The sequence below is a fragment of the Antechinus flavipes genome, chromosome 1 (genome assembly GCF_016432865.1).
Source record: "Antechinus flavipes isolate AdamAnt ecotype Samford, QLD, Australia chromosome 1, AdamAnt_v2, whole genome shotgun sequence".
NCBI lineage: Eukaryota > Metazoa > Chordata > Mammalia > Dasyuromorphia > Dasyuridae > Antechinus > Antechinus flavipes.
The window spans coordinates 469,909,829-469,935,159 of NC_067398.1; the positions used below are offsets into that span (position 1 = coordinate 469,909,829).

The 25,331-nt window shown below is 33.2% G+C and overlaps 1 protein-coding gene across 1 annotated transcript in view; it reads right to left on the minus strand.

Moving 5' to 3' along the window:
• LOC127546725 (lipoxygenase homology domain-containing protein 1-like) overlaps positions 1–25,331 on the minus strand; it is a 407,210-nt gene that overhangs the window by 274,588 nt on the left and 107,291 nt on the right. Inside the window, exons 18-19 of the mRNA XM_051973697.1 lie at positions 10,194–10,396; positions 7,056–7,142 (exon numbers count right to left, since the gene is read on the minus strand). Coding sequence (XP_051829657.1) covers positions 7,056–7,142; positions 10,194–10,396 — 290 coding nt within the window. The remainder of the gene's footprint in view (positions 1–7,055; positions 7,143–10,193; positions 10,397–25,331) is intronic.

Below are 25,331 nucleotides of genomic sequence, written 5' to 3' on the forward strand. Positions count from 1 at the left end.
GGGAACAATATTGATCTATGCTAAAAAAAAAAAAAAGAATTCTACAAGTATAGAGGGATCTTTTTAGATATGATTTTTTAAAAACATCTAGGTAAAATTAAAATAATGCATTATATAAAATAGCTATGCCCAAGAAACTTTCTTGATAAATATAGGAGTAAAACAAAGCTGCCTCCTTCCCCCAGTATTATTTGAGATACTTTAGAAAAGCAAAGAATAACAATTATAAAAGGGGAATGGAGGGAAAAGCATTAATACAGGTAAAGAAGAGATAAAACTACCTGAGAAAAAACTTTCTCAAAAAAGAGAAAGTAATAGAAAAATTCTTTCTAAAGTGCACCAGATTTAACAATAACCTGAAAGCAGAATTTGATTTGTGCATGTGATTGAATTTTTTTCTACATATGTAACCTAATCCATTTTAAGGATGAAGTCTGAGATTAAAATGTTATCTTTCAATTGTTACATTTACATCCCATCCCAATCACCTTTTAAGTATCATTTTGTCCAGATCAGTTTGTTAGATGTTTTATTACAAAAGTTATTGGCCTAATAATTGATATAGTATTTTGTCATTTTCAATGTATCTTCTTCACAAACATCTTCTGAAATAAGTAGTAAAAGTATCTCTTGGGTTCAGCTAAAAAAGCTAGCAAGGTGGTACAGTGTGTTGGGTCTAAAGTCAGGAAAACTCATCTTCCTGCATTCAAATCTTCTGGCACCTGATAATTTTCTAGCTGTCTGACCCCAGGCAAGTCATTTAAACCTGTTTACCTCAGTTTCCTCATCTGTAAAATGAACCAGAAAACTAAATATTCTAGTATTTTACTAGTCTAGCAAACCATTCTAGTATCTTTGCCAAGAATACTCTAATTGGTCTCACAAAAAGTTGGACACAACTAAAATAACTAAAAACAACAGCTAAGAAAGCTGAGAGTCAAAAGAGTATGAGTAGAAGTCCTCAACTGTAAAATGGGGGAGAGGGATGCTTGAGGAGAGATAAAAAATTATTTGGAATAGCTGCTGTAGGAAGTGGGGATGGTGAACCAGTTAATAAAACAGGAGAGGTTTGCTTCTACAGTGAGGGCAAGATTGAAATTATATAGCAAATTTGGAGTGAATACAACATAGCAAGTATAAAACAAGACACACTTGATAGTATCTGGTTAACTAAGCATCATATAGGTCTTAAACAAGTTAGTATAAATTGCAAAAGACTAATTTAGCATCTAATTAGGACAAATAAATATTCTCACTAAGAATTCCCTGGACAAGCCTGATTAGCAGCCATGTGCTTCAAACAACTCTCAAGAAATCACTAAATTCAAATATGGGTTGCTGTCATAGGAGGGAGTTCTCAGATCAGAATAGATCTATGGATTGAATAATCATTTATTAAGCATCTACTACTATGTGCTAGGCACTGTGCTGTTTTACAAATATTCACAACCCTACTGTTGTCCCCTTTTACAGTTGATGAAACTGAGGCAAACAGAGGTTAAGTAATAGAGTCATATTTGTGATTAGTAAGTGTCCAGGATTAGATTTGAATTCAGGTCTCCATGGTCAGCATTCTATCTGTGCATTACATCACTGTGCCACCTAATAGTTCCAGGATCATAAGATCATGAGTCTGAAAGGGACATCACAGAAGCCATCTAATCCATGTCCTAATTTTATAGGAATATAGGTGTGCAATAACATAGATAGTAAACTTCCCCAAAGCTGTGTCTTTGCACTCTCCTAATGCTAATTAAATCACATGTCCAATTTTCAAATGTTCTATGTTCTTAACCATTTAGGAGTGGGAGAGAGATCCATACCTGAGATTTTATTCATTTAGGGGAGATTTTATTGAGAAAATTCCCTTATATTAATGGTGATCAGCAACTGATCCAAAATGTGTCATGGGGCACTGAGAGTTAAAAGCTTTGCTTGTATGAACTAGTCTTAGAGTCAACACTTGAACAACCATGTATATCAGGCCTCACCTCAAAGTTTCATTATTCTATGGAGCTTCTCTAATATAGATATAGATATATATAATAGGCAACAAAAATTCACAAATAACTACCAAACTAACCAACAGCCTGTTATTTTTATCTGCTTCCTGACCTTCAAATACCAATTTGGGGCCAGCCTAATGAACCTTCCTTGACTACGCCAATCTATATTTCTACAACTCCTAGCACACAAAGTTAGCATTTAACTATTTTTAGTTTTGATCCCTTGTGTTTGTCTATGGTTACTTAATCTCCCCCTAACATGTTAATAATAAGCTAACATGCATATAAGAGCAAAAATAATCTACATCTATATAGCTCATCCATATTTATAAAGCATTCCTCTAATAACTCTGTGAAGTACACAGCACAAGGATCCTTACAGATGGAAGCACAATATTATCCCATCTTATAGAAGAGCAAACAAAGCTCAGAAATTGTGACTTGACTGGGGCCATAAAGCCTGCCAAGTCCAGAACTAGAATTTAAACATAATGTTCTCTCCTCTTCATTCCATTGTCTCTTGTATATGACAGACTTCTTAAAGATAAGGATCACACCATAGTTCTTTCTTTTATCACTGATATACTTTAAGAATTTCTAAGGCTAGTGCTATAGAAACTGTTTGTTTACTCCAAGACATAACACCAGAAATTTGAAAAGCTGTTTCTAAGTAATATATAATGTCTTCAGGTAGAATTATTTTAATAATATTAAAATTAATACAAATAGCTAGCATTGAAAAGTACTTCATAAATATTATCTCTTTAATCTCAAAACAATTCTGGGAGATAGGCAATATTATTACCCACATTTTATAGATAAGATGTGAGGTGACATAATGGATAGATTTCCAGGCCAGGATTCAGGAAGACTCATCTTCCTGAGTTGAAGGAAATTCTCAGAAAGAGTTGAAATCCAACCTCAGATACTTACTAGCTATGTGATCCTGGGCAAGCCATTTAACCCTATTTGCCTTGATTCCTCACCTATAAAATGAGCTAGAAAAGAAAATGACAAACCATTCTAGTATCTTTGCCAAGAAAATCCCAAATGGGATGATGAAAAATCAATTACAACTAAAACATAACTAAATAATGACCACAACTGGTCATTAACAACTGGGATTAAGGAAGATGTTAAGTGATGAGACTAAATTTGAATTCAACTAAACCAAAAAGGTAGATTTTTCATAAATATAGATAGCTAAGAAAGAGTATAACAACCCTTGATCCAGCCAATTTTGTTTGTTCGTTTGTTTCAATTCAAATAACAAGATGGATTTGTGATCTTGTTAATGTGGATATTTCCTCCAGCAATACAGATCACAATCCATTCATGCCTGAATATCTTGTAGAATCTGCTCCATGCCTTCCCTGAAATTTGGCCAAAGGGTTCTACATAATAAGTTTGGAGATTTTATGCAGTATCTTAAGATAACAATGATATAGACAACAGAAAAAGCCTGTCCATTGGTTACTTTTGTTCTTAATAAGTGTACAGTATGGTCTTTTTTTAATCATACTTTCTTTTTTAATAGCATTCTATACTCTGGTTTTTCATACTTTTTTATTTGATATGTATTGCAATCTATTCATACTCACCATGTGCCTCCTTATTATCTTATGAGTGATTATGATATTTTAAAAGTAACTTGTCAACTTTAACAGGGCAAGATGTCAATGGATGGTTGGGTAATAAATGCTTCTGATGCAAGAAGTTTAGAAATATTGAGGGAAAATTCACAAGCAGATAAGTGAGCACAAATTGTGCTATTTAAAAAAAATCCAGACAGAAATGTGAAATAGCCTTGGAGAAAGGGGAAGAACAAATCCTGGAGAAACTCATTGGTACAAGAAAAGTACCTAATCCTAGTATCTCAAGCCTTCAGTTTGTGAGAAAATGCATTCTTTGGTTATGGGTTTACATGAAACTATTTAAATGATGAAAATGAGAGCCCATAAGATTTCATTGAGAGGTTTCATTGACAGTCTGGTTCTCACATCAATAAATTGAGTACCTTCAATGCTACTGTTGTAAATGGTAGCCTGACATCTGGCCTGCTGTATCAATAAGCCAGAATGTAGGACAGAAGAAAAAGGGTTTATAGCTGCTGGGAACAAGAGACATAGAAGGAGGTGATTTGTGGAAACAGATGAAAGAATATCCACCATTTGTTTTAATATATTGTTAATTAACTTATATTCTATTTTAATTAAATGTTCCTTTGCCTCGATGTGATATCATGTTTATTTTAGCTTGTTAGAAAAATGGGGGGTAGAGAGCAGTGGTTCTGTTTCTAGACACATTCTAGGGGCAATGAGATAGTATAATAGAGTGCTGCTAGGCCTGGAATCAGGAAGACTCATCTTCCTGAGTTTAAATCTGACTTCAGACACTCACAAGCTGGCTGACGCTGAGAAAATCATTTAACCCTGTTTGCCTCAGTTTCCTCCTCTATAAAATGACCCAGAGAAAGAAATGACAAATCAATCCAGTATCTTTGCCAAGAAAACTCCAAACTGAGTGTTCTTTTACCTTAACTCTCATGACATTCCATTTTCTGGCTGAAACATCATTTTTGGCTCTCAAAGCAAGGTCTATCAATCAATAAGATTCTGTATTTTGTGTAACCCCTCTGGAGTGTTGAAGTATCAAATCTGATAGTAAATTTCATAAAAATAGACCCTGAAAAAGGAGGTATCTCAGATTGTAAGAAAAGTCTTGGGCCCATTTTATTAGAGGGAATCATAGATTTTTTAATAAAGTATTATTGGTTCAGAGCTCTGTCTTGGTGGTTTTTCTTGTAAATCACATACATATACATATACACACAGATTACATACATATATAAATATACATTTAACAGAAGACTAGCCACTGATCCCAGTCCTGTGATTATAACAGAGTGCCACTTATACAATTCCCCATACAAAATAGGCAGGGGAGTCTGTTTCCAAAGGAGCCTTAACATTGAGTAATGAAAATCCTTGAAGAGACTTGGGAGCATATGCAGAAATTCTATAACTGATTCTGGTGTACTTACTGTATGATGAAGGCAAACTTCTTTATTGGATGAGGCTTTATGGCCAGAATGGTAGGTATATTCACAAGATATTAATTTACCTAATTGCTTCTTTCAGTTTGACTTCTCTTTTGCTGACTTCTTCCTGCCTATTAGTGTTCCAGTAAGAAAGACAATGCTTTAAGGGTCTTGGAATCTATGAATAAGGACCTCAATTTGGTCTGATATATGCCAAAAATGTGTGTATATATGTTTATATATGTATTTTTAAAAAGGCTACTTGAAGACACAGAACAAAATGAAGAAAATATTTTAAAGGGAAAATATCTTTTGATAGAGCAATATCCCAATTTTAACAATACTTTTAAGAGTTAACAAGAATGCTACACTTCACTATTCTGAAAAATAAAGGAGAAAATTAAAATATGGAACAGTATAGTTCAGCAAAGTGTGACAGTTCAATCATCAATCTTACACATTCTTTGTATCATAAAAGTAACAATTCCTAAAGATTAACAATTTGTCCAATTGTTTCACACATCTTAAAACATCTTAACACTTCTAGTTTCAAAGCCAAGTTAATTCCTTTAATATTTTTCTTCTTAACAGTTGAATTTAATGGACACTTTCTAAACCTAACAAATTCAAATAGAACAGTTCCTTAGATCATGTATAATTAATAAAAACAATAAATCCTAAGAAATTCATGTTACTTCTATGACTCAATTATCTCAAGATTGTGGCTACTATGTCTACTGATGAATATCACAACTTATCCCCATGCTTTCTTCTTCTGTGTCACTACTACTCAGATACTTTTCTAATTTCCCAACTCCCCAATTTCAAAGGAATTATAATTAAAAAAAAAAACTCCTTGAGGACAGAGAATTTGTTTTTGCTTTGTACCCTAGATACAGCACAATGTTTGCAACATAGTAAGTGTTAAATAAGTACTTGTTGACAGACTAATTGGGGAAATCAAACCAACCTTCCAGGAAGCCTCCTAAGGTCCTCTAAATAATATTGTTTTTTGTTTTCCTACCGCTCTCATCCAATATAACTATTCACATGTACAATGCTTAATTGATAATGTGTTACATTCTATTAATGTACAATACATTGCAAATCAACATTGCAGTTTGTTTAGGTTGTTCTAAGGAATATTTCCTTTAGAAGCAAGAAGCAAAATTGTTCATTTGGATTTCTTTCCTATTTGCCTCTACCTATTCTCCAGTGGGTTTGCTAACAAGCAGTAAAGTTGAATTGAGCTTTAGAGAGAAAGCAAAAGGTCTGAATAATATACAAACTGTATGATCAAATGTTAAATAATTGAGACTGAAATGTATGTCAAATGTGTAATAAAAAATGCTGGTTTCTTATTCTTACCTTATTATTATTCCTTCAGAGGAATAGACGCCATTAAGAAATGAAAATTATCTAGTATGTGATTCCCAAAGCTATATATGTTTACATTTTCATTCATAGTTGAATTTCTGTGGCAACAGTCAGCAATACAATATGTCTTAGCAAGTCGGGCATAATTTATCAAAATGGTAGAGTGTACTTGAGTTGAGGTATATGTCTACATATCAGGGGAGAAAAACAACTTGTCCAGAATATAAATCTCTGAAAGACTAATAACATGGAAGGTGAGCAGGACATATTTCTTCCATGAAATAAGGATATGTACAGTTCCTAATTTTTTTTTACAATTCTTTCTGTCTAAAAACCACTAATAATCTTGCTCTAAAACTGTACTTTAATTGCTAATCAGGCAATAATAGAAGCATACCAGTTAAATAAATATTTTCATCATATCTTCTATATTGATTTAAAAGATATGATTGTCACATATATTTCTATAAAGCCTTTAAAACACAATAAAAGAACAATATTTTCTGCAATAATTTTTATATGTTAACATCTAAAATTCTTTGCCACAATTAGAGAATTAATCTATTATTTCACAGGATTAAATACAGTAAGTTCAGACAAATACCAACCAGAAAAAAAATAAAATTTGTTACCATTTGTAAACTCCATTCAGGCTGTTGACTAGTTCCATCATGTCCTATTCTGATCTTGAATATTTTGCCAATGTTCTTTACTTGAATCTGAATGAAATTAAAAGTGGGGGAAAAATTATACCCATGAAGAAGTTGTTGCATGCTTTTTCCTGTTAAAAACATTTTGTAATTCTCAGTAGTTAAAGGACTCTCTAAGCTGGTATCAGCATTTGAGGATTAACCCCTCCATAAGAGGCTATCACTGGAGCCTCACAGATAGAGAATGCAAGGCAGAAATATTATGTGATTCAACTAAAATATGCCAGAAATAGTCAGATGAAAGAATAAGATTCAGGAGAATTGTACTGCGTTCTCTGCATACCACAATTCTCTTTAGGAATCATCCTTTTTGGAAGACTGAGATGTGGTAAGAAAAATATAGGCTCTTGAGAGAATGGGAGGGAAGGCAGTCTAGAGAGGAGATTTCATCAAAGAAAAACTCAGGAAAGTGTTTCCTAAAAGAAGGGCAGAAGCCAAAATAAATCTTTGCTATAATTCATCCCATAGGCTACAGAGGAATAAAAGGAAGTGAGTCTAGATTCCGCTGGAATGGAAGCTCTCTGATGACATGGATGGTTTCTTTTTTATCTGTGTATGCCCTCCACCAAACACAGTGCCATAGACATATTCAATAAATCTTTGCTGATTTGAAGTAAGCCTTGGCTCAACTATCTAAGGTTCTCTTCCTTTTGAATTTCCCAGAATTGCAGGCCAGGGGATATGTGTGCAAAACTCAAAGAGCAACAAGATAGCTATAAAATACATTCACTTTGATTTCTGCTCTTGCTCAGTGGAAGTAATGCAGCTATTATTCACTCTCCATCTATCTAAGCCTTCAAAGATATTTTTGATCCTCCAGGTTTTGGTGCTTTATGAAATAGATACTCATAAAGTATTAATATCTTCAGATTACTTCTTTAAAATACAAGATATAGTAGGATTGTTCTTTTCTTTCTAATAAAGTAAAAGGATAGAGAGCCATCCCAAGTTATATCAAAAGTCACTAGAGAAATTCATGTTAGAAAACAAATGTAGTTTTTATTTTCTAGATACATTGGCTCCTAGTCAATTAGCCAAATTTATTGCATTTTCACTATGCACAAGACATTCTGCTAAGTACTGGACATTTAAGGAAAGGCAAATGTGACATAACTTCCCCCAAGAAACTGATGGTGCTATGATAAACAACTCCTTTACAACTCCAAACAGCTATTGTTGAGATTCAGAGACTCTCTTCTTTGAGATTTGGGCTAAAATTATTTGCCCAAAAGGTAACATAAGGCCAGCTAAGTGGCATGGCAGATATAGTACTGAGCCTGGAATCAGCAAGACTCATCTATGTTGTATTCCAATCTGGCCTCTATCATGTACTAGCTGTGTGATCCTGGACAAGTCACTTAACCTATTTGCCTCAGTTTTTATCTGCAAAAATGAGTTGGAGAAGGAAATAATAGACAACTCCAGTATCTTTGCTGAGAAAACCTCAAAAGGGGTCATAAAGAGTGAATAGAGACAAGACTGAGATGACTGAGCAATAGAAAATATACTATGGACAGTGCAGTTCTAAAGGTACATCTCCTTCTCAGTAGTTACTGCCAGATATTGTGAATCAAAAATTAATTTGCCTCTTGCAGATTCTTGTGAATCCAAATTATTTTCTTTCCAATTTTAGAATGCTCTGGGAAGGCCTTTTAGAACCAGAGAAATCTTTATTTTCCCTCTCCCTGTTGCACTTATCATGGTGTGGAGAAGGGCTTGTTTATATTACAGTTGTTTCGTATCACTTTTCCCTAAAAGATTATAAGCTCTATGAGGGCAAAAACTAGGTCTCATCTAAACTTTATCTGTTCCAGTACTTATCACAGTGTTTTAAACATATAACTCACTGAGTTCAGGGTGCAGGATTATGAGATTGTTATTCTAGAGCTAAAAGGATCATAAGAACATTGAGTATTATCTATTTTGAACTAGAAGGGAACTTGGGAGATGAATGATTTGGTCAAAACATACAGGTACAAACATATAGGTAGAAAATAACAAAGCTCACACTGGAACAAGCGTCCTGGGACTCCAAGATAGAACATTTTTGAATGTTGTCTGTTATGATGTGTCAGATACAATATAAATGTATGCTGGATTGAATGGAAAAAAACAATTTTAAGGGGAAATTTATTTCTTATCAGTGTACCAAAATACCCCAAACAACAAAGGACTGACAGTAAATTAAAAGGAATATAGCAAACCACATAAGATCAGATACTGTCTTTTGTCTTTTCTTTTTATCCCCAGGACCGGGTTTTTTTTTTTTTTTTGTTTTGACACTTAGTAGGCACTTAATGTATGATTGTCAACTGACTGACCAACTAAATAGCAAAGGACTAGCAGAAGTTGCAGCAGCAGTCAAATGGTGATCCAAGTTAGTGATGCCCACCATCAAGCCAAGATATGAGGGAAATTGTAATGAACCTTGAACCCCTTCCAATAAGTCACAATCCTATGGAGAAAGATATAGCTAAATAACTTTTAGTTGACAATCATATTTCATATGAAAGCATAAAATTCATCAGATTTTCTAAAGCAGAAATTCTTAATTTTGAATTTATGAACTTCTTTGCAAATAGATCTTAATAGCTATTTCCATAATTGTAATCTTAAGTATTTAATTTTGTTCATTCAAAAATTATTTTGAGGGGTCCATAGTCTTCACCAAACCCTGTTCTAATTACTGTCCAGGTGGGCTTTCCTCAAATTGATCATTTCTGGACTCAATTTCAACTCTAATACCACCTTCTTTAAGAAAAGAGATTTGTTCCAACATTTTCCCCTAAATTGACGATGGTGTGCATATGTGTGTGTGTGTGTGTGTGTGTGTGTGTGTGTGTGTGTGTGTGTGTGTGACTTGCATATGCTGGTCAAGGAAGAAATTGTATTTCCTCAACTATTTTTAACAGACATATGGTAATTTATAGGAGAATCCTGAAATATAAGTTTATGTTATATAAATAACATAAAAAATAAAAAAAATTATTCCCCTGTATGACAGAAGTATATTTTTAAATGGTATATAAATCAATGCCAATGCCAGCTTTTACTGTCTACCTGAAATTCATCCTCCTTTCTTGGAAGGAACAGCTGCTCTTTATTATCCTTGCCAAGAAGTAGTGGTCCAGTAACTCCCTTGTCTCCATATACCCAGAGGGTAACATTGGCTTGAGTCCCTGTGTTTCCTGTCAGCACCAGCACCTGCCATTCATCATCTGAGAGAAGAATCCTGTCAGTGGTGGAAGTATTACGGATTTCTGCTGTGGGAACAATGACAAAAGGTAACATTAATAGCAGAGCAGATGAACCACCAAGTTAGTTATGTCTTTTGTCATAAGGGAGCCTGATGACATCAAAACTGAGAGGAATCTATTATTACTATTCCAGGAAAGCTCTTGGAGATTGTTTGTGAATTCTTTTATCTCTTAAGATTCATATTTGGTAAAGTCACCTGCCTGTACAGGTGACAATGAGCAATGAACAGCTGACATGTCCAGTCAACTTTTACTCCCTGTATAGAACATTAATGCAATTTTGGACAAATTCTTTCAGCCTGTCTTTTCCAATTGATCCTTTCTTAAGTTGTACTAAAATATACCAAAGACAGTAACAGAAAAGAAGGATGCACATTTAGATGAGAAATAGAAAATAGCAAGGTAGAGATAATAAAATATCTTTTTCAGAAAATGAATAGAATAAAAGCAATGCCCTAGAATAGAAAAAGCACAAACATTGGAATTGAGAAACCTGGGTCTCAAATCTGCCACTAGCTGAGTGACCTTGGGACACTTCACTTGACTGACTCTTCATTTCCTTATTCACAAAATGAGATGTAGATGATTTCAAAGGCCCTTCCTAGGTCTAAAAATCTCATGCTCTCTCAGCAGCAATTCTTTCTACCAGAAGGAAATCTGAAGAATAAAACTGAATGGATTTGACACCAAAAAAAAAATATTTTTCATACTTGTAGTTCTCAAATAGAATAATAAATTTCCTTGTTTCTTGGGGACATATCAATCTATGTATCAGATGAACAAAGTAGATCTCTGTCAGCTAACATTCTTAATTGTCTACCTTTTAATAATTCACATTTTTATTTTATTTAGTACCTACTATGTGCTTATCCCACACTATTCAGGAGATATATTATATATGCATTATACATTATATATATATATATACACATATATGCATAAAACATGTGTGTATAATATATATATATATATGACGTTTGTGTTCTTAAGTAACTTTTAGTCTAATGGGGAAGTATAGGCAGCAGGACACAACAGATACTACAAGATATGAATATTTAAGAATTATAAACCAAAGTACTTTTCTCAAAATAACTCCACGACATCTTAGCAATTTTTTTAATTTTTTGAATTTTATCACTGAGAAATTGATCCTCAGGAAGAGAACATGATTTTCCACAAACACATATAGGTACTAAGTTCGAATACTAACTCCAAGACCCAGTGGTCTATTTGCCAACTTTATCCAATTCTTTTCAAAGTATTTTCATGAAATGTATCCCAGAACTTTTTGAATTAATATATTCTTAAAAGAAGTGCTATCATGTGAATATTCAAGGGGACCAATCAAAGAAGGCAATAGTCATTTTAGAAGCAGCAAGAACTCTCAAAGTTCCTCTTGAATTTTCATACAAAGTGAAGGAATTGGTCTATGTAGCTTCTTGGATCCTTTCACAGATGATTAATTGATTGGTTGTTGTCCTTCATTATTGAAAAGTATCAAAATGACATTACTATGTTGGAGTCATGGTGCAGTGTAACCAATTGTAGATGCTCAGATTAATACAAGTTCAAAAGACTCTACCACAATTTGGACACAAGAAATTCATATGAACATTTGGAGTGGAGATGTCTCTAAATCTGTGCAACTTGTGTTGCACAACTGCATTTGCTCAAAAGAGCACAGTGCTTTCTTTGATGTGGGAATATCATGTTGAACAATTCTGTGCCAGTGTCTCCCATGTCTCACAATCAGTGCCAAAGTTCTTCAGAGAGATTTTAAAAGTGTCCTTCTATCACTTCTTTTGGCCTTCACATGAGTGCCTGTCCTGTGTAAGTTCTCCATAAAATGTTCCAGTTTCCTGGAATGTCACAGTATGCTGTCCAGGTTTCAGAGACACACAACAATGAGGTCAGCACAATGGCTCTGCAGACTTTCAGTATGATTGGCAGTCTAATAACTCTTCTACCTTACATTTTCCTTTGGAGCCTCCCTAAAACTGAACTAACTCTGGCAATGCACACATCAGCCTCATCATCTATGTATACACCCCTAGAAAGTACACTGCCAAAGTGACTGAACTTATCCACAACATCCAATATTCCTCCATTTGCTATAACCAGTGATTCCATATGTGAATGATGTGGTGCTGATTAATTATTAAGCTAAAATTAGCATAAGTAGCAGAGAATCTATACATACTTTGTTGCATTTCAGCCTCAGAAGTGTACAACCATCTGCAAACAAAAAACATGTACCAATCTCCAACCACTCTAATCTTGGCTTGCATCTTTTTCAAGTTAAATAATTTACCATCAGTGTAATGCCATTTTCATCCTTGTTGAAGGTGTCTATCAACATCACTGAAAATGTCAATGTAAAAAAACATGGGAACAAGCAAACAGCCCTGCTTCACTCCATTGGTGATTGAGAAAGCACAAAATCATTTTCCATTATTCATAATCTTTGCAAGTATACTGCCATAAAACTTATACAATATTGATGAACTTCAGGCAACCAGATTTTGCCATAATTTTCTACAAGTCCTGATGACTGAAAGTATAAAAGACCCTGGTCAGATCAATGAACATTGCATACAGACCTCTGTTCTGCCGCTCAAATTTCTCTTAGATTTGTCAGGCAACAAATGCCATATCACCTATTGCTCATCCTTTTCTAAATCCATATTGACTCTCAGGTAGATGACCATCTTCCAGGTGAAGAATCAGTCTATTAAGGATGACTGGAAAAAAAAACTTTCCTGGAGTGACTGAGAGATCCCACTGTAATTATCATAGGACAATCTATTGCCTTTACCTTTAAAGAGATGGGTAATGAAGGGGATGACCTCCTCTTGCCATATAAACCCGAAAACTTCCATCTGCTTTTGTATAAGTAATGGACCTTCTGTCTTATAAATCTCAACTGGAAAAGAATCAGTACCAAGCACTTTACCATACAAAAGGCATTGAAAACCTCTTTTTCAGTTGGAAGTTCAGTAAAGAGGAATTCATTCCAACCTGAGATAAATGGTCAGTGGTTTTAGTATTGATTGATGATAGTCTGTTGAGAACACCATACAAGTGTTCAGCCCATCTCTCCAGTGTCATGTCCTTATTACTAATCAATGGGGCTCCATCAGCACTGAGGAAGTAAGATACACCATAGGTTTTTGGCCAATAAATAGTCTTCAGGGCATCATAAAAGTGTTTTGGATTGTTACTGTTAGAGTAAAACTGAATTTCATCTCCCTTCTTACTGATCCAACAATCCTGAATCTCTAAACTTCACCTGAACTTTACTTTTAATGGAGTTAAACAGTACCTTCTTAGAGACTGGTGAGTTATCCTGCTGATACATCCTGTGGAGTTTTCATTTTTCATTTAACTTCTGAATTTCTGATGATTTTCATCAAATCAATCTGGACATTTCTAAGTGTTCTGATCCAGAATAAATGTGGTGCTACACAACAAATTTCTGAAAGTCGACAATTCCTTTTCTGCTCTGCTATTACCAATTGTGTTTTGGTTCGATTTTCCCTTCAGCTTAGCAACAAACTGGTACAGCTTGGAGAAGACTCTGAGCTGTTGACATTAAGCCTTCTGGTAATCATCTTGCCTTGGGGCTGCTGCTTTGGTAGAATGTGAATATTTACCTTGGAGAGGATAAGTCTATGATCAGTTCAGCGCTTCCTAACACACACCTTCCTAATTCTAACATCTTGTCTATCTCTTTTCCTTACAATTACATTGTCTATTAAATACCAGTGTTTACCATGAGGGTACATCCATGAAGTTTTATTGCATTTAGGTAACATTGGTGATGAGAAACTCATCAGATGCACAAATCTTCAGTAATAAGTGACTATTGCTATCGCTATTTACAACTGTATTCCTCCCAATTACTCCCTGTGATGTCTGGTAGTCTATCTCTACTCTTGCATTAAAATCAATCAGAATTATTAGTTTGTCATCTTTTGGCCCATTGATGATGAGGGTCTCCATATCTTCATAAAATTTTTCTTTGAAAATTTATGTATCTTCAACATACTTTTGTCATGGTGGGAGCATATACACTGATGATGATAATAATGATTTCCTGCAAATGGCAATTGTATTGTCTTGAGCTTGTCATCCATTATGTTTGATAGGCATGTAGTTTGTTAACTAAATTAATTTTTATTGCAAAATCTATGTCAGTTTTGTGATGCTTTCTTTCACTATAGTCATTCTAGAAAAAAACATATTTCTAACTTCAACTTCAATAAACTGGCCTTCATTTACCAACTTTGTTTTATTCAGAGCTGCTATTTGGATGTGATATCTGCTGAATTCTCTCACAACAGATGCTGTTCATCTTTGAAGTCTACTGAATTTTGTGTTTCTTGTCAGCTGCTTAAATGGTAAAGTGTGGAGCCTGGAGTCAGAAAGAGCTGAATTCAAATCCAGTATGAGATACTTACTAGTTTTGTAATCCTGGAAAGACACTTAACTGTTTGCCTCAGTTCATCTTCTATAAAATGAGCAAGAGAAGGAAATGGCAAACTACTCTAGTATCTTTGCCAAGAAAACTCCAAATGGAGTCACAAAGAGTTGGACATGACCACAATTTATTAATAGTTTCCTTAATTTTCTCTTTATGAATATAGGATTGCTCAGGGAAGACTGATATATCTGGTATGATACCTGTTGAGCCCTTTTCAGGACTGCTTTCTACCTTTGGTGTCCACCTGATTCATTCACCTCTCAACTTGGCTGCAAGAATCTGGAGCATGCACAGTAATCATTTTGGCAGATGGAGAGGTCTCAAACTTTGGTGAGTTGAAGGTGGGATGTCTATCCCAAGCATATAAAGACTTGCCCCAGCAGAATGGACAGAAGATAATAATTTATAATAACCTTTCCTTTGGATTTTAACTAAAGTTTTGTTTGCTCCTCTCATGTATTTTATGTATTATTTTGTGTTATAGTTATTTGTAAATGTTTTCAAAATCCCCTTCTTAATTAAAATTTCAAAGATAGTTAAAATAATGTCATAGCTAACCCTTAGCCCTTCCAATGGTATTCCACTTACAGTAAATTCTCGCTCTATCTGCTGAACTAAAATAAACTGAGGTTGTCCCTCATTCCTGGAATGTTCTTCTACATTGCCAACTCCTGGCTTCCTTTAAGTCTCAAATTAAATCTAGGCTTTTACAAGAGGTCTTTTCTCAGTTCCTTCCATTCTTACTCTCTCTTGTGTCTTTCCTCTAAAATTACCTTCCATATACAGTATATATCACCTTCCATATACAGTATATATCACATACTGACTTAGCTATTTACATTTTGTCTCTTCTTTTAGAATGGGAACTCAATGAAGGCAAGGACTGTTTGTGCCTTCTTTTTGTATCCCCAGTTCTTGGCATACAATAGGTATCTAGTAAATGTACATTTACTTAAAATGGTGATTTTTAAAGTTCAGTAGCAATTAAATTGTCTTAGAATCTAGAAAAACTGACTGAATGAAGTATTGAATTTTGATCATTTGACCATTTGTACCTCTCATTTGTGAGTCAAAGAACTATAAAGGATCTTCAAAAAAAAGTCATGTGGTAATCCTATTTGCCCACTATAATATTCATATTTTAAGGGTTGATAGTTGCCTGAAAAAATAGACTTAATCTATGATTTTCCTGGTATATGGAACACACAAATGAAAGAACTTCCAGTTTCAATACTGGTTACCATCTACTTTGCAATGTCTGGAATTGCTTACAAAAGTTAAATACCTTTTCTAGGGTCACATAATCAACATTCAGCAGAGATGGGACATGAATCCATGTCTTCTTTGCTCCAAGATCAGTTCTGTGATTACTAAAACCAGCAATCAAATATTCCAAGGGAGCAACATTAACTCTTACAGTTAAGCAGCAAAAAAGCAATGTATTTTAATTATATTTTTTTTAATTTACAGAATAAGACAAGTATTTGCCTTGTATATAATAAAATTATGTAATATATATTAATAATAAACATATTAAATATTTAATAATAATATTATATATAATAAATATTGTATTTATTAATATAATATAATAAAATAAGTAGTCAAAAGATATACACTAGTTCTCAAGAGAAGAAAACCATGTTATAATAATATTATATATAATAATATAATAATAATAATTAATAAAATAATAATAATAGTATAATAAAAAAGATAGTTGTACATGAAACTATGAATCTATTATGTACAACTTGCTATTTCTTCTACACATATAAAGCTATGCTGTAAATTTCTTTTTCCCTTTTTTTCTTTCTTTTCTTCTCACTGTAGAGGTAACTACCCATTAGAAATAAGTGTGTCTGTGTGTGTGTGTCTCTGTGTGTGTAGTGTGTGTGTGTGTGTGTGTGTGTGTGTGTATACTTGTAAAAATAATTCTATGGTACATTGGAATAATAACTTACTAAATATTAAAAAAAAACTTAGTAGCCAAAAAAGAATCAGACATTTCCTAATGTGGTTAATTTACTCTCAGATATTATGCAAGTCCATTCTCCTTGAACTTGGTAGGGTTAGTAGTAATCTCAACTAGGCAGTTTTAGTTTCCACTTCATATGACTACAAAAGGCTACAGTACAATCAAATATTTCTTCTGTTTATAGTAAAAAGTCAGAGCACAAGGGCACTTTCTACTTGGGTTACAGTCATTGATAACATAATATGGCATGATCTGCAAAGTAGAACAATGTATTATAATTTATCTCATTCCCAATTAAAAATGAATATAATCGAGTGATGTGATCTTTTGGAAACAAACAGAAGTCCATTAGTCTCAAGCTATAAATTTCTCCTTCTGGGGAATCATAAAAGTGGAGGCTTTTGTTGACTAAGGGCTAAAAATATTCTATATTGAGAAAGCATTTTATGGGAATTCTGGATTAATTCACAGAGCTCTCCTTCAGAGGTCTCACTGTTTAAAATCTATTCAAAATAACATTCATCCCAATTGCTTAGAAATGTTTTCAGTTGGTGTGACAGAATATTTTAATTCACCACGAATCATATGATAGTAATGATTCATTTTCCCTTCATGCCATCCTATAGTGGCTCTGGGACAGGGATTAGGTATCATAAATCTGATTATGCATAACTTATTTGGCATTTTGCTTTTGTGTTTTTAAAGCATGTACTAAATTCAACATGTTAATTCCAAAAACTGTCTCAATTGTCTTTGACAATGAGTCAGAGAAATATATAATAAACTAACTAATTCCACCAATTCATAGCTTAGGTCAAGGTTAGGGTCAGTCTGAAGGGAAGAGCACCACTGGGAAACCTAAGCAATAAGGAGATGTCGTCAAAATAGCAAGACCATGATCAAGAGAGTTGATTTATATTGAAACCTAAAATAGCAATTGAAAACCTGGGGGTTTGCATCAATCTATACTGTATTTTGTAAATAAAATTACTTTTTGAGACTCCAATTCAAATGTATACAAAGGCATAGGAGTGAAGGACATGAAAATCGAAAAGGCATGCTCTCCCTGTGTATTTCACAATGCTGAGATCCCAAGTTTGCTAAACCTAATATGAACAGGCAGCCAAATCCATTCACCACCTTTAACAACTTGCATTGATCAATCAATTGATGAATCCAAAAATACTTATAAAGTACCTACTATATACCAGGCACTGTGTCAAGTGCTGAAAAATATAAAATATCTGCTGATAAGATTAGTTATATACAAAGCTAGGAGAAAAAGCTAAGAAATGAATGGGAATATTTTCAAAACCATCATGACAGGCTGGAATCCTGGGTTGAGAACAGCAAGAAGAAATTTAAGATGGATGAAAATAAACCCTTTGATAAGATTTTTTTATGATCTACATCATAGAAAGAACAGCCTGGACAAGAAGAAACTAAGGGAAAATATTACAGCTATCTTGAAATATTAGACAGGTTGTCATGTATAGGAGAGAACAGACTTGTTTTCTCTTACAAGAGAAGCAAAATATCAATTGGATGTGTACTCAGTGTTGAAGACTTGGCTTGGTTTAACCAGAATTCATGTTTAAAAAAAGATCTGATGGTTGTATTTGATCACAGATTTAAAATGCAATAACATGATATGACTAAAATCAAATGCAACCAGCCTGCATTAATAGAAGTAGAATTTCTATAATAGGAAGTAGTAACCCCATTGAACTACATCTGCAGTGTCAAGTTCACACCTGGACATGCTACTTTAATAATGGGCAAACTAGATTGTTTTCAGCAAAGGTGTCTAGGAAAATGAGTTGTTTGACAACATATCATACAAGGACCTGGAGCTATTTAGCCTGGAGAAAGAAAGAATAAAAAGAGACATAATGCTGTTTTCAAATATTTGTTCTATGTTGTCCAAAAAGCAAAAACTAAGAGAGATGAAACACTGAAGTAACTTGTTTTCAGGACAAATAAAAAGGAATTTTACAGTAATGAGAACTATCCAAACACTATGCATTGTTTTTTGAAGGTAGTGAGTTTTATATCACTAGAGGTATTGAGACAGAGACTGGCTGACCACATTTCAGGATTTCTTTAGGAAAATACTATGTAAAAAGAAAAGATATTTTCTTTTCATTCTAAATTCATTACTCACTGAAATTTTTACTACTGCCAATCTGTGATTAAGAACTTGAGCAATTATTAAGACACTCATTATGTGTGATAAAATGTGCTAAATGTGAAGAAAAATACAAAAACAGATAAGCTATAATACCTCTTATAATGGATCTTATGATGTAGTGGGAGATAAATATTTATATGGTTAACTTACTAAGTAAAATAATACACAAGTCCATAACAGGAGTACAAAACCATATAAAATCAGATGATAGAGCATTTTCAGCTAAAGGCAAAACACTGTGGTGTCAAAAGATTTGGGTTTAAACTTTGACTCTGTGACTAGACCTATGTGTTGTTGAACAAAGCAGTTCTTTTCTCTGGGACTCATTTTACTCATCTGAAAAAGTATGGCATTGAATTAAGTGATATCTAAAATTTCTTCCCAGATTTAACATTGTATGTATAACCTATTAATAGGTCATGTTTTAATTTTTTATCACTCTGAATATGACAGACATTAAAAAATATTTTCACATGAAAATAGTATTATATATAAAATATAAATCTAATGATGTATAATTTATTTGAGATTTTGGTAAAGTTATCCCAATTGTCTGTATTTCCCCCGAATCTTTCTGTTATCTTCTCTGCATTTTTAAAGTGCTTTATGAACATTCTTTCCTTTTTTTTCATTCTTTTCATCATTATCATGAGTACTCTTTTCCCTTCGAGAAATAAAAGTCCTACTTTGTAACATGTTAGCATAGTCACTCAAAAATGGAAAGCATGCTTCTTTGACAATCCTCTGGAATCATAATAGGTCATTGCATTGTCAGTTAAAAACAATTATTAAGCATTTACTATGTACAAGCATTGTGCTAAGAACTCATAATAAAAAGAAGCATAAAATCAGTCCCCACCTTCTAAGTGTTCACATTTTAATGGGATAGAAAATATGAAAATAATTCTCTCTTTCTCTCTCTCTCTCTCTCTCTCTCTCTCTCTCTCTCTCTCTCTCTCTCTCTCTCTGTATGTGTTATAAAGATATATACTATCAAAGTCAGTGAATAAATCAAATTTTTAAAAATGATAATATCAAAAAGGAAGCTTTTGTTTATTGGAAGAACTAGGAAACTCTATCTGCAGAAGATAACATTTAAGTTGAAACGAAGCTCAGGAAACTAGTATACCAGAGTGAGAAGGAAGAGCATTGATCAAACTTCTAAAATCTTTGAAAGTCATTTTCCTTTCTAATAATGTAGCTAATAAATAAATTCTTCTACTGGTTCTTCTTTCTTCATTCTGCAATGGTTCATTCAAGTCTTCCTAGGGTTCTATGGATCTATCTCTTATATCATTTCTCATGATGCAATAATATTTTACTATATTCAAGTACCATAATTTGTTGTCATTGCCCAATACATGAGCTATATCTAATTCTTCTCTATTTCAAAGAGGGTTGCTATGAATATTTGTATTTATGGATTTTTCTCTTCTTCTATGATTTTTTTGGGGTATATGTCTAATAGTCATTTTTCTGGGCCAACATAGTTCCATATTCCCTTCAGGAATAACTGTACCAAATTGTGACAGTACTATCTCTATCCTTCTATGGTACCTTTAACAACTGACATTTTCTATTTTTATTATCTGCTAATTTAATGAGTATGAAACAGTCTCGTAGTTCTTGTAATTTTCAGGTCATTTTTATTAGTGATATGAACTTTTTCATGTGGTTGTTAATAACATGGTTTTCTTCTCTTGAGAACTAGGCTATATATTTTGACTGTTTATCTGTTGGGGAGTGGCTCTTGTTCTTACTTATTTGAATCATCTCCTTACGTATTTTGGATCATAAGCTTTTATCGGGGAGAGTTAGTCAAAAAATTAAATTTTAGTTAATTATTTCTCTTCTGATTTTGATGTACTCATTTCATTTGGCTAAAAGAATTTAATTTTATGTAATCAAAACTGTTTATTTTATCTTCTGTCATCCTCTTTTCTTTGGTCAAATAGTCTTTCCTGATCCAAAGTTAAGAAAGGTATTTCCTTCTAGTATCCTCTACTGTGTTTATGATGTGATTTTTTATTTCTACCATAAGTCATATATCTATTAGAGCTTGCTGTGACATATGGTGTGAGGTGTTTGTTTAAAATTAATTTTCTATGATCTATGATTCATAAAATGCTTCATGGAAAAGGTATCATGAAAGCTGGTCCTTGGATCATGGACAGAATATCAATAAGAAATTTAATATGATCCTAGTATATGATATCACTGCTGAAAAAACTAATATAACCTTGGCCTACAATAATAAAAATAGGGTCCAAATTAAAGGAGGCAGCAATTCCTTTGTATTACAATTTCATTAAAAGCAAAATCTGAGACCCCAAACACTGTCTTTAAAGAAAATAGGTGAAAGAAAATTGTCAGATTCATTTTGCTCAATTTATTTACTTTATATGGTCATCAGGTGAGAGTTTAGAAATGAAAGTAAACTTAGAAGCCAATTAGTCTAACCTCCACACTTACAGAAAAGTTTTTTAAATCATTTAAACAGCTCGAGGAAAATATAAACTATAATTCCATTTCACCAGTGCAGTTATATGTAAACAAAACTATAACTGTATGATAGTCTTTTTTTTTTGTTGTTTCCCTTGCTTTTAGTCTCCTTCCTTTTTAATGAAGTTAGATTAGCTATTAAAGATATCTAGGTAATATACTGGTTAAAGTTCCAGCCTGCAGTCAAGAAAAATTAAATTCAAATCTACCTCAGGTAATTAATAGTTGTGTGACTCTGGACAAATATTTATTTGCCTCAGTTTCCTCATCTGTAAAATGGGGATAATAATAGCATCTATCTCCTGGGTTGTTATAAGGATCAAATGACATAATAATTGTAAAATACCTAGCATGGTGCCTGGTACATGATAAGCCTATGTAAATGCTAACTATCATTATTATTCTTATTTTTAATTTATATTTTGACCATGTTACATCTGCTGAAAAATTCAGTATTTCACTACTATCTCTAAGGCAAAATACAAAAGCCTTAAGTCTAAATTTTCAACTCTTCACAATCTGGCTCCCATATTCCAAACTTATTTCATATTAATCCATTTCATTCAATCTACATTAGAAACAAATCACCTTCTTAGGTGTTTTCCAAATTCACGCCCCACTCCCATGCTACTTACTGTACAGGCTGTCACCTACATTCCCTCTTTATACAAGCTCTTAGCATTTATAGCTGCCTTCGAAAGTCATATATCTTCTATATAAATATTTTCTTGATTTCTCCATTTATTAGCACTCTCTTACTTTTGACAATGCTTTGATTTTTCTTATATTTTTATTTATTATGTGATCGAGACCTTCCTTTCCCTTCTTAATCAATCTAGAAATATAAATGTTCCCTTGGAGAACAGGGGCTGATTTGGTTTTGTCTTTTTATTTCAGGGCCTTACAATATAACAAGCATTTAATAAAATGTTAAATGATATGAAAAACAATGAATTAAGCTAAAACTAACATAATAGGAAAACTATTCAGAATGGATCAAGCTATTGTTCAGGATGCCAATTATATCAGCTATATACTTACTCATATACATAAGGGTCAGTATTTTAAATTAGTAAAAACTATGAATTAGGAAGGCTTTATTAATACTTACTATTTATTTATACTATACCCATTGGATAACACCTAAATGATAGTCACCTCAAATAACAATCATTTCATATAAAAAGTGAATATGATCCCTAAAGTCTCTGAAAGTACTAAAAATCCATGATTTCCAAACATACACACACACACACACACACACACACAAAGAGAAAAAGAGAGAGAGAGAGAGGGAAGGAGGGAGTTCTGGCTGATTTAGCCAGTTTGCTGAAATGTGAAGTTTAAAGTTTTAATATAATATAAAACCAATTCATTCTCTTTTAAGATTTAAAAATTCCATATAAAAAGACACCAAATATTTTCAAATGTAGTGACAAAGCCCAAAAATATTATTGACTCTATTAAAATATAGTGACTAATTAATTAGTTATTTAATTAATTAATTACACAGTGACTAATAATAGCTGGCATTTATATAGTATTTATAATTTTGCAATATGCTTCATAATAAGAATGTCACTCTAGCTTTACAACAACCTTGTAAGATAAATGCTATTTCAGAAATGAGAAATTTGAGATAGGTTTAATGATTTGACCAACATGACAAAACCGACGAGGGTCTGAAATAATATTTAAACTGAGGTTTTCCTAACTCTGAGTCCAGAATTCTATCAACTATACTACCCAGTTGTCCTATAATTGCATTTTGTCTCTTATATTTGTACCTTCCTTTCTTTCTTCAACCGCTTTAGTTCAGACCCTTATTTTTTACCTGGATTTTTGCAATTACCTTTTAACTGGTCTTAAGACCTTCGTTTCTTCCATTTGACATATTGTTGATAGTATGTCAATCTCATAAAACATATGTTAAATTCCCAAAAGAGTTTCTAATCTAGTGGCAGAATTGTGTTCAGAATGGGATAGTGCCATTAGAGGGATACAAATCAAATGCTTTGAGTATTTTTAGCAAGGAAATATCACATCTGATTGAAGGAGACAAAGAAGAGGCTTTGTTAAAAGGTGGTATTTGTAATGAACTCTGAAGGATGTGTAGCATTTAGAGAAACTGAGCTGGGCACAGGATTGGGAGGACCTTCCAGAAAGGGAAAGCCTAAGTGAAAGAGGAAAGCATAGAAACAAAAAATTATGGGACTTATTCAAGAAATAATTTATAGTGAGAATGTGTGATGTGGGTCAGGAAAAAATAGGAAATATGGCTGGAAAGTTGTATTTTGTCCAGATCACAAGTGCCATTGAGTTTGGATTTACTCCCTTAGGCAATGGGATGGCTGCAACTAAAGGATTCTGAGAACATTCCTCAATTGGGAAGTACCTAGTATATAGTAACTTACACAGAAAAGTCTCTTAATAAATAGATGTTGGATTAACATATTGAACAATTTGTATAGCTTCTTTTCTAAGTATCCTAAGTGTCACATTCTTATAAAACAGGAGATGAAGACTGCATCATATGCACTTTTCAAGGTAACTAGGATAAGTTAATAAAAAACTAAGTCATCAACCAAATATTAATCAAAGAAATCTATGGTGAATGCAAAAGTTATCCATGTCTTTTAATCTCATCTAGGGTTATATTCCTATTAAAAGCTATTTTCCAGATATAAATTCATACAGTTTTAATGAATATCAAATCTTCAAAAAATTAATATTCCTATCTCCACAAATGAATTCAATCTATCTTGCTACTACTGAGTCTTAATGTGAATCGATTTTCTAAAATCTTGTATAGGATTAAAGTCCAATTCTGATGCTTTATCATGGAATAGAGTTAGCCCTTAGTCAAAAGGTTAGATAAGCTGAACATCTTAAAGTTCTGGACAATGGGACATTTTTAAATTCAGGTCCAGTGACAGATTATTGTCTAGGGACCATCCCAGGCAAGTTGGGATAGGCTCATTAAAAGTTGGCAACAACATAATATATTTTTGTCCCAATTATTTTTAATACATTCTACTAAGTCAAAAAAGTATTGTAATTATCTCTTATGACCAAAGTACCCATGCTAATGATAGCACAGGTTTCTAAAGTATGTTTCTCAGATTCAAGTATGCAAAGGGATCTTAGAATTTATCTGGCTCATCTTCTTTTTTAATGTAAGAATCTTTTCTACAGAATCTCTGGTAATTGGCTATCCAGTGTCTTCTTGAATACTTTCATTATGAGAACTCTAGAACCTGAAGAGATAATCTAGTCTCTTGTTCAATAGTTCTATCAAAAAAAATTATTCTTGATGTTAATTGAAAAACTCCTTCCCATAGCTCCAATCTGCTGGACCAAATTCTGATCTCTGGAACTACAAAGTTAAATTTGATCCCCTATCCACATGATCATATCTTAACTATCTACCATTTTCCCTCACTTCTTCCAAACACAGCATTTTTTAATATGGCATCATTCACAGATTTTCACCTTACTGGTCCTACTCCTCTACATATTCTCTAGAATATCAATGTCATTCTTCAACTGTCATACTCACATTTGAACATACTATTCCAGCTGTGATATGTCTATGTTGTTCCCTTGATTAAGAAAATTCAATAACTTCTTATTGTCTTTAGGCCAAAATAGAATTCCTTCTTTGTTGGCAATCCAATTCCAACCTGCTTTTTGAGGTTTAGGCCACGTTACTTTTTTCCATATTCTCAATTTTCTAAGTCAATACATAACCTACAGGGATCCTTGACATAGTCATAATGATACTACT